The sequence below is a fragment of the Nansenia antarctica genome (genome assembly GCF_963989245.1).
Source record: "Nansenia antarctica genome assembly, chromosome: 15".
In the NCBI taxonomy this organism is placed as follows: Eukaryota; Metazoa; Chordata; class Actinopteri; order Argentiniformes; family Microstomatidae; genus Nansenia; species Nansenia antarctica.
In genome coordinates this window covers 11,641,808-11,652,734 of record NC_137685.1, presented here as the reverse complement: position 1 = coordinate 11,652,734, position 10,927 = coordinate 11,641,808, and the positions used below count along the sequence as shown (strand labels likewise).

At 42.7% G+C, this 10,927-nt stretch overlaps 2 protein-coding genes across 2 annotated transcripts; both read right to left on the bottom strand.

Moving 5' to 3' along the window:
- Positions 1-600: 600 nt before the first annotated feature.
- LOC308171111 (P2Y purinoceptor 1-like) lies at positions 601-1,976 on the bottom strand (the record flags this gene model as incomplete). Its single annotated transcript, XM_080545982.1, has 2 exons — positions 601-1,288; positions 1,618-1,976. The coding sequence occupies 2 exons, from the start codon at positions 1,974-1,976 to the stop codon at positions 601-603; spliced, it is 1,047 nt and encodes a 348-aa protein (XP_080402108.1).
- Positions 1,977-3,906: 1,930 nt separating this feature from the next.
- Positions 3,907-10,927, bottom strand: LOC308171110 (CCN family member 5-like; the record flags this gene model as incomplete). The annotated part of the gene is made up of 5 exons (XM_080545981.1): positions 3,907-4,200; positions 4,707-4,966; positions 5,879-6,127; positions 6,841-7,057; positions 10,871-10,927. The coding sequence occupies 5 exons, from the start codon at positions 10,925-10,927 to the stop codon at positions 3,907-3,909; spliced, it is 1,077 nt and encodes a 358-aa protein (XP_080402107.1).

Sequence of the window (10,927 nt, the reverse complement as noted above, 5' to 3'; positions counted from 1 at the left end):
ACATTTGGCAATAAACCTTTATTATACTGTCATCAACAAAGCATATATTATTTGACACACTCATACTGTGCACACTCACAGAATAGTAATTATTCCTTAATACAATGAGGAAGAATACTTTGAGAAATATTAAGAAAGTGCGAAGTACAGCATATTTACATATACGCCTATGATACAATAATGACTTCATTGAAAACCTGAAATACACTAGCATACAGTCAACGGGGCGCCACAGGCCTCTTGAAGCAGTGCGCAAAGTCGTGAAGTTAGAATTATAAGGTTCTATCTCCATTTTTGTCAAAATTGAGTTTTTTTTTAACATAATCTGATCCATTAGGTGTTTATTAATGCCTGAGTGGTGTTATTTTTAAAATGTTGACATTTTTGAGTTAGTAATTCATAAAACACAAAGGTTCCATCTCACAGAACATAATGGAATGTAAAAACTTTGACGCTCAATATCTCTGAACTGCCCTAAACGGAGATAGAACCTTATCATTCTAAACGGAGATAGAACCTCATCATTCTAAACGGAGATAGAACCTTATCATTCTAAACGGAGATAGAACCTTATCATTCTAAACTCACGAGTGCGCAAAGTTACAACTTTACCACGTGGTCACCTGCTGGACTTGTTTCGGATGGATCTGACTCTGGCGGTTTGCGATAGATAACGGCACCGGTCCATTGAACAACAGACAATCGGGCTCGTTTGCTGATCTTGTGGAAGCGCATTAGGAAATCATCGTTCCCCACTAAATAGATCAACGGATTCATGGCACTATTCAGACAAACCAAACCTCGGCTGATCTGATGAGCGAAATAGATGTCATCGAAGCTGGCGTGGCACCTTCCCTCCATCTTCTCAATCCTGGTCATCAAATTGAGATTTCTCAAAACGTGATAGGGGATGAAGCAAATTGAAAATATCGCCGTCAGAACGACGACCAGATTGAGACACCGTTGTTTCAACAGGGTTTGGACGTTGGCTTTGGTGACCAGGACCACCACGATGTGCCCATAGCAGGCTAAGATGATCAGTAACGGTATCAGGAATCCAGTGATGGTCCAGCCAAGGCTATATGGCAGGTACTCCTTAATAAAGTAGTCAGCGGTGGTGTCATAGCACCAATCTGAGGAGTTTGGCGATGTCTTGTCTGTCTTGTCAAAGAACATATCGGGAAGGATCTGAATGAAAACCAACATCCAAACAAGACAACTTATTCCTACGGAGTGGCGAGTGTTGATTTTGCCCATCACCTTCATTGGGTGTACGATGCCCAGATACCTGAATGAATGAATGAATGAATGAAAGCTTTATTTCGAACATGTGAAAAAATAAATAGTTATAACAACAAAAGACAAAACAAAAACAAGAAAAAACAAAACAAAACAAAAAACACTATTTACTTAACATGTCCGAAAAGGAGTAGGAAGAAGAATTAAGCTTATTTAATCCTACCCCTTCTCCAATACTCAGAGATTAATAATTAATAATCTGCCGTTTCAATATTAATATACTATTTTTTTTATTAAATAAAATCTATTTACGTATTTACATATTTACCAACAATAGAAAACAGATAATGTAAATAAACAAATAATCTGTGAAAATACCTGTAGAGGCTGATGCAGGTCAAAAACCCGATACTGCCGTAGAGATTTAAATTGAAGCAAAATCTGATGATTTTACACATTGTCTGTCCAAAGATCCATCTACTGTTCTTTGCGTAATAAACGATCAACAGGGGCAAAGTCAATAAGTACAATAAATCAGCTATTCCAAGGTTGAGAATAAATATGTTTATATTTCCCATTTTCTTCCATCCCGTGAAGACGGTCTTTAACCCCCAGAAGTTGGCAAACGTTCCCACGACGAACACCGTCACGTACACCGCGGGCAGAAAGATGTGCGTAAAAGGCAGGTTTATTCTCTCACACGCGGTGTTGTTCAGAGCGCTGCTGTCCTCTGACATTTTTCTCTCTGTCTTTCTTTGACAACCACGAAAGTTGATACACCAAACTATGTATGCTCGCAGTTCTGTAGCAGAATAATATGAGTCGATGACGCCCAGATTGCTCGATTGATATCAAACTTGCATGCCCACAACAAAAATCCTCAGCGGTTCCCAAGCATATGGAGCGCGCCGACCAATATGAAACCAAGTGTATACGCCCTCCCCACTTCCTTAAACTAAATGTATCAAATCGTGACGTTAGAATTATAAGGTTCTATCTCAATTTTTGGTCAAAATTGAGTTTTTTACATCATCTGATCCATTAGGTGTTTATTAATGCCTGTGTGGTGTTATTTTTAAAAAGTTGACATTTTTGAGTTAGTAATTCATAAAATACAAACGTTCCATCTCACAGAACATAATGGAATGTAAACACTTTGACGCTCAATATCTCTGAACTACCCTAAACGGAGATAGAACCTTATAATTCTAAGATCACGAAATGTAATCTAGCCTACAGGTTTTTTTTGAACATATTCAAAAGGTACGGTAGAGCCTGTAACTGAGAAAACCATAATCTCTGTATGCAGAGATGTACAGCATGGAATGTCAGAACATTTAATTAGTTATTGGTTTTTAATTGATATGATACTATTTTACAAAGAAATATGCAGGTCTACTTATTGATGCATTACATATGAGTTATGACTGTCAGATGACAAACAGAGCAAAGGTCACACATGTGGTATCGTATGGACATGTGACTTATGTCTGACATGTGACTTATGCAATACACTCTTGAATTACATATTTGAATTGGCTCCACACATCAAACAAATCCCTCTAGCCATAGTTCATACATAAACAAACAAACAAACACACAAACATCCACGCACGCACACATACCGGTACATGCATGCACACACACACACACACACACACACACACACACACACACACACACACACACACACACGCACGAGACCTCTTATCAGCTGCACACCATATTTGCAGACCATATTTTAAGTTACTACTAGTTACTAAGTTACTATGAAAACTACTTTTTTTAACCTTCATTGAGAAGTGTCATTCTGGAACACTTTTGTACACACCGTAGTGGTTACAGTAATGCAAATATATGGTAATCAAGGTCAAGTTAAGGTCAATTATAGCCTGGAATTCAATCAAACATGCACTGCTGAAAAAATTATGATTACAACAAAGCAATGTGTATTACACACTCACTGAACACTTTATTAGGAACACTATACTAATACTGGGCAGGGCCTCCCTTGGCTCTTCCTTGATGATATGATTGCATCATGTAATTCTTGTTCAGGTGCACTTTAAAGCTGTGAATCTCCTGTTCTATCACATTCCAAAGGTGTTCTATTGGATTCAGATCCGGTGATTGGGAAGGCTACTAAAGAACACTGAACTCATTGTAATGTTCATGAAGCCAGTTCGAGACGACATTTGCTTTGTGACATGGTACATTATCATGTTGGAAGTAGCCATTAGAAGATGGGTACATTGTGGCCATGAAGGGATGCACATGGTCAGCAACAATACTCAAATAGGCTGTGGCATTCAAGCAATGATTGATTGGTATTAACGGGTCCAACGTGTGCCAAGAAAACATTCCCCACACCATTACACCACCTCCACCAGCTTGGACTGTTGACAGGTGTATAGATCTTCCTTAATAAAGTGTTCGGTGAGCGCAAGTAACACAATGAATTTGGCTATTTTTAAATGTGTGAAATAAAAAAATGAAAATGTTTTGCTTTTCATGAAATGAGGTTATCCCACAGCACAGGGGGCTGTGTGATTTTTCTCCAACACAGGTTTGATTGATCCAACCCGTCGTCCAATCAGTCGTCTAGGATCTTCTCTGACAGGACCCGCCCGTCTCTCCCGTCTCCTCCTCCTTCCTCCGTCCTCGACTCTACAACCAGGGCAGGGCTCTCCTGGAGGTGCCGGGGGGTGCCTGGGGACAGCTGTGGTGGTGGTGGCAGGAGCACGACTCGATCACCATGACCTGGTGCAGGGTCATCCTGCCCTGGGGGCAGAGGAAGAACATGCGGACGGTCCTGGTCCGGTAGGGGCTGCAGCAGCGGCCGTCCGGGCACGGCAGGCCACAGAACCTGGGTCTGTAGGCCAGAGCGCTCAGGCAGCCCTGGTGCTCCAGACGGATGGGCACGGGAGATCTGTAGCTGCTCTCACAGGCGCCTGGAGTAGCCTGCAATACACCATGGCAGGATTAAAGAAATTATTTTATTTTTTTTTTTTTTAAAGCAAAGAAAAATTATTTTATTTTTTTTTTTTTTAAAGCAAAGAAAAACATAATTTGACAAGATATTCTTGAATTCCAAATGTGGGTATGTTTCCCAACGCACCCACAGCTGACCAAGCATTAAACCATAATTCATTTTTCTATTGGAGAGGGCTGGCCATATTATTTACTCATACAGGATAAAGCCGTTCTTTATCTTTTCTTTTTTTATTCATAAGATAAGAGACATTTAGATAATTGATTGGCAAATGATTGTAAAACACACCCACAGTAACTGTAACTCCACCCCCCTAGACTTCCACTGACTCCACCCTCCCTGAACTAAAAGGACCTCAAAAACAGTGCCGCCGCCCGCCTACCAGTGTTTGAGCAGTCAGCAGAGTGTGTGTTGAGAACAAAGCGGTGGGAGGGAGTTTAAGAGGTAGAAAGAAATGTTTTTTCTTCTCACTCACCGCCTGTGGCCTGCGGGGCGGCGCCGCGGCCTGGCACGTCCTCACCTGACACAGTCTGGTCTGGGTGTGAGGGCGGCAGGCCCAGTTGTTGTTGGAGGTGTGGGTGGAGACGCCTGGCCCGCAGGTGCGGGAGCACGGGCTCCAGTCTGCGTTCTGCTCCATACAGTTGGAGCTCAGTTGGCCCGGAGACGGACCCGCGCCAAAGTCCTGCTGCCTCAGCCTCTCCGTTCTCTCCACTGGACCTTCATGCCTCAGCCTCTCTGTTCTGTCCACTGGACCTTCATGACAGATACAGAGACATTTTGATCGGATTTCATTGTATTGAATTGCATTGCATTGCATTGAAAACCCTCTATTATTAATTGAAGGTGATATTCTAAAATTAATAGAATGAGTCACAAACTGGGGGGTTTTTGTGGTCTTGTATGCATGTACATTTACATTTTTTGCCATTTAGCAGACGCCATTATCCAAAGCCTTTATCCAAACCGACTTACGGTAACCCTAACCCTGTTCACCAGTCATAGCAGGAAAAAGTGATCTAGGCTCAGGCCTCGGGCCATTGGCAGTCATCCTAGAAGGATGTTATTGACACAGGAAGGACAGGAGATGACTCACGAGGGACAGTTAAGGTGGAGCCTGAAGAGTCTAGGGTGGAAGATGGGGACTACTGTGCTGTACCTATGTACCCGATCAATGGTCATGCTGCATCTCTTTTGAAGAACTGCTGCTTCCTCACACATGTGCAGCCCATGTGTTTCTTTGAACATTGAGGCATACCTGTGAGGGGAGTCTACTTGGTACTTTTACAGTCGCTGTGACCGTGGGATACTAGGTAGTGTGTAAACGCTGCAGTGTGGGTTTAATTGAACTGAGCCTTTTATGTCCAATAGGAAATGGCTGAAAATCCATTGTGTTGTGTCACCTCAAGATGTTTCATCCTGGCAAACATGCAGTAAAATCGCTCGGCTGCCCTGAAGCAATGGTACTTGTGCTCCACTTTTGACATTATCTTTGAGAATAGAATGAATAATTGGTCAAAACGATCGAACTATCTGCAATTCCATACAATGTACAATGAACTATACAATGGAACTACATATTTGATCAAGGTATGCTGGATAAGACCTAGGTAATGTCGAGTGTTGCCCAACCCCGTAATGCATTCCTACCTGTGAAGGGCTCAGGGTAGATGTTGTTATCCAGGCTGTCACAGACCCACTCCTTACAGCACCGCCCTGGCAGCCGTAGTAGCTGGGGATTGGGGCAATTGGCGGCAGGCGGGTGGAGGTCGTCGCTGCACCGTGGCACGCAGGTCACCCCGCCACCCAGGCAGTGGCACAGCTGTGCACACGACGGCTGGAATGTCTGGCCCTCCTCAAAGCGCATGCCGTTGAGTTCACAGCCCAGCTCATTCTGGCCTGACCACAAACAGGACAGGATAGGAGGGAGGGAGGTGAGAGGTGATGAACAGGACAGGACAGGAGGGAGGTGAGAGGTGATGAACTCTCAGCAGCAGCTAAGTGAGACATGCAGACAGCCTATTATTGTGACTATTATATAAGTCTAGAGAGGGGTGATGCCTACAAATATAGCCTGTGACTCTAATTCTTCCCTCTACTGATGCTTTGTCAAACAATACATCAAACCATACATCAACTTTATTGTCATCGCAGAGTACAAGTACCAGACAATGAAATGCAGTTTAGCATACCAGAAGTGCAAATAGTGATATAAAACATGGTAGTGATAAGTGATAGGTACAGTATGGCATGTATGGTAGTTAGAGGTATATACAGGAGAGGATAGTAGTAAGCTATGTACAGTTATGGTAGCTATGTACTGTTTGGTGTATACAGATGTATAAATAGCGGCTATATCAAAAGATGTATGTACAATGTGCATGTGCAAAACGTGGTATGTGCAACGGTAGTATTTGTAAACAGCAGTAGTGCAAAGGGTAATTGAGTGTTCATATTAGCGTTATTAGCATCCCAATGGATATGCAATATGGAAACAATTCAAGTTTCATTTGCAGATTATATGCAGAGTACAGGGTATTGTGTATTGTATTGTAATGTGTAAAGTGATGTGAGTATCTCCATAGAAAAGACGAGATGAGAGCTGTACTCACTGACACACTCCCCTGGACCTCCGGGGTAGCTGGCACTGTAGTCACACTGTAGGCCTCGCTGGCTGTCACACACGTACCTCTCTGTGCAGGCCTCGCCCTCCTGCCCGCCACACACCTGGCAGCACCGGCACCCGTCCAGTACCAGAGGCACCCCCGGCGGGCAGCGCGGCGCAGGCCTGGGGCAGTGGCACGGGCTGCTGCACATCTGGCACCACACCTGCTACACACAGTCGTGTGGGTTTACAGTAGGATGATGAACAGCAGCAGTGGTGTGTGTGGAGAGAAAACATATGTCAGTGTGCTTTGTCTATTGTAGTTTAAGCAAAATGTTATTGTGTGAGACTGTATATGAACTCGCTGGCTTTTGTTGGATGAGAGGGTTCAGATGGACGGGTAAATGTTTCCACACCGTGTATACTGTACAAGTAAGTAAGTAAGTAACGTTTATTTATATAGCACAAAATGTACAACGACAAGAGCCGCCCAAAGTGCTTAACAGATCAAATATAAAGAGAAAAACAAGATAAAAGAGATAAAATACAGATTAAAGAAAACTGATAAAATAGAAAAATACACTAAAAGCAAGGTGCAGTACAAATAAAAGTGCAAAGGGTGCAGTGTCAGGAAGGCAGGCCAACCATGGGGTGTTGTATTGAGGTGTGAAATGAGAGGGACTTTTACAGAGATCTATTCGAAGGTGTCTGCGAGGGGCTCCCTCCTATGATGCAGCAGGTGAGTATGATTAGTGTTAGTGAATATTTCTAACAAGGGTGACAGACAGGACGTAGGTTCTGTGATCTTCATGGACCTTTGGCCTATACTGTACAGTTGAAGTCCGAATTCATTTCAAAGTGCTGGTGTTCGCCTTCAGAGCCCTCCATGGCCAAGCCCCCCCCACGCCTACATCTCCCATCTCATCCACCCCTACTCATCCAGCCGGTCACTGAGGTCATCCGACCAGGAGCTCCTGGTCGTACCCAGGACTAGACTTAAAGCTAAAGGGGACAGAGCGTTTGAGGTGACGGCCCCAAGTCTCTGGAACGCCCTCCCCCCTGACCTGAGAGCCTCTCCCTCAGAACTAATTTTTAAGCGGGAATTAAAGACTCATCTATTTAGGCAGGCCGGTAGTCACCTTTAGCCTTCTTATTGTTCCTGTTTATGTCTTGTTTATGTTGTCCCCTTTTTGTTTTTAATCATTGATGTTGTGATTGCACTTTTCTTATTTTTGATGTAAAGCACCCTGTGCATCCGTGCTGTGAAGTGCGCTATAGAAATAACGTTTTACTTACTTACTTTACATACACTTAGGTTGAAGTCATTAAAACTATTTTTTTAACCACTCCACAAATTTCATTTTAACAAACCATACTTTTGGCAAGTCGGTTAGGACATCTACTTTGTGCAACAATTGTATACAGACAGATTATTTCACTTATGATTCATTATATCACAAAATGGGAAGTTTACATACACTAAGTTGACTGCCTTTAAACAGCTTGGAAATTTCCAGAAAAATCATTTAATGATGTCGTGGCTTTAGAAGCTTCTGATAGGCTAATTGACATCATTTGAGTCAATTGGAGCTGTACCTGTGGATGTATTTTAAGGCCTACCTCCAAACGCAATGCCTCTTTGCTTGACATCATGGGAAAATGAAAAGAAAGCAGCCAAGACCTCAGAAAAAAAGAATTGTGGACCTCCACAAGTCTGGTTCATCCATGGGAACAATTTCCAAAAGCCTGAAGATACCACATTTATCTGTACAAACAATAGTATGAACACCATGGGACCACGCAGCCGCCATACCACTCAGGAAGGAGACGCGTGTGCCCCGCGGTGGTGTAGCGGTCTAAGCACTAGCCACTAGTGCAAGCTGCCCACCGGGGACTGGGATCGAATCCCAGCTCGCCAGATCCGGATATGGCCGAGGCACACACAGGGAGCGGCATATTGAGCGGCCGCTCCCGAGGGCGGTATAGGAGTAGTTCCGGACAAGGATCCGTCGCGCAACAGCGCCCCTCGGGGTGCCGGAATAACGGTGCTGGGCTCGAGGAGCCAGTCAGCTAGTCTGCCTGGCGATCTCCTCTGGGGCTGCCGGCCACGGGGTCGTGCGGCGGATCCTTCGCAATAGGCAGGGGATAATTGGATGCTAGGTTGGGTTCAATTGGATACCAAATTGGGTGAAAAAAGGATAAAATCTTTTAAATATATATATAAATATATATATATATGAGATTGGTGCGGAAAGTGCAAATGAATCCCAGAACAACAGCTAAGGACCTTGTGAAGATACTGGAGGAAACAGGTACAAAAGTAACTATATCAACAATAAAACAAGTCCTATGTCGACATAACCTGAAAGGCCTCTCAGCAAGGAAGAAGCCACCGCTCCAAAACCTCCATGAAAAAGCTAGACTACTGTTTGCAACTGCACATGGGGACAAAGATCTTACTTTTTGGAGAAATATCCGTCATGAAGAAGGAAAATTATGTGGATGTATTGAAGCGACATCACAAGACATAAGCCAGATGCCATTTTCTGGGAATTTTTGGTGTTATCTCAGGGGATATTAATCTACCAAAGGCACGGGTGAATTGCGTGGTCTACTCCTCTCTTTTAGCAAGACGTCTTATACTTTTGAATTGGAAGAATGATCGTCCTCCCTTGTTTGGCAGGTGGATTTGTGATGTCATGTACTTTCTCAAGGTAGAAAAGATGAGATACACATTGCAGGGATCAACTGGGAGGTTTAGTGCAGTGTGGCAGCCTTTCATTTCTTATGTGGAACGTCTAACAATGCCTCTTACTTCTTAAAAATGGCTTTGTATTGTATATAAGAAGTACTCTGTGAACTGTTATTTATTATTATTTTGGTCCTATGGAAGATTTGTGGGCAGAACTGAAATAGCATGTGCAAGCTAGGAGGCCTACAAACCTGACTCAGTTACACCTGTCAGGAGGAATGGGCCAAAATCCCACCAACTTATTGTGGGACACTTGTGGAAGGCTACTCGAAACGTTCGACCCAAGTTAAACAATTTAAAGGCAATGCTACCAAATATTAACTAAGTGTATGTAAACTTCTGTCACACTGGGAATATGAAATACAAGCTGAAATAAATAATTCTCTCTACTATTATTCTGACATTTCACATTCTTAAAATACAGTAGTGATCCACACTGACCTAAGACAGGGAATATTTTACTAGGATTAAATGCCAGGAATTGTGGGAAAACTGAGTTTAAATGTATTTGGCTAATTTTTTAAATAAACATTTAAAATTAAAGCTGAGAATCTCTACTTTGACAACATAATAATTGTTTGATTTCAAATTCCAAACTGTTGGAGTACAGAGCTAAAAGAAGACAATATGTTTCCTCTTTGCAATACTGAGGGCACTGTATTTTCTCACACATTATATATGGATTAGTTGGTTACAGAAGGCATCCCCCTCAACATTAGACATCCTTGAGAAGTACTCTGTGAACTGTTATTTATTATTATTTTTGTTTCTGTTTTTGTTTTGTGTTTATGTCTGTTGCGTACTGTAATGTCTCTGAAAACTAAATAAAAAACACATTGAGTAAAAAAAAACATTAGACAATTTTCTGTATACAATTGCTGTACGTAACTGACAAAAAAACAACACCAAATGCATTGACCGATCGTTCTGTTGAATGGAGCGTCCTGCAGTTAAAGTGAAGCACATTCATCGTGTTATGTCTAACTCTACCTCTTACTGCAGAACCTCAGGATCCCTATGACGTGCAAACACCCAGCCGCTTATGAGAACATCCAACACCGAGCTTTGACCACAATGTTCTACTTTCTCTAGAAAGCAGTGGCACCTTGCAGTGTTATTTCACTGTATGTTGCCAGTAAATACAAGTGCTCCTAAAATGCAATGATGAAATGCCATTTCTCCCCTAAATATTGCAATCTTAGAGTTGCACCAGAATCAGAGAAGAAAAACAAACTAGTGAAAATGGTAACTCTTGAGGAAACATGGAGGAGTTGTCAGCCCTCACCTGAGTGAAGGTACACAACAGCAGGGAACCAAGGAGCATAGCATGTCTTCTGTCCAT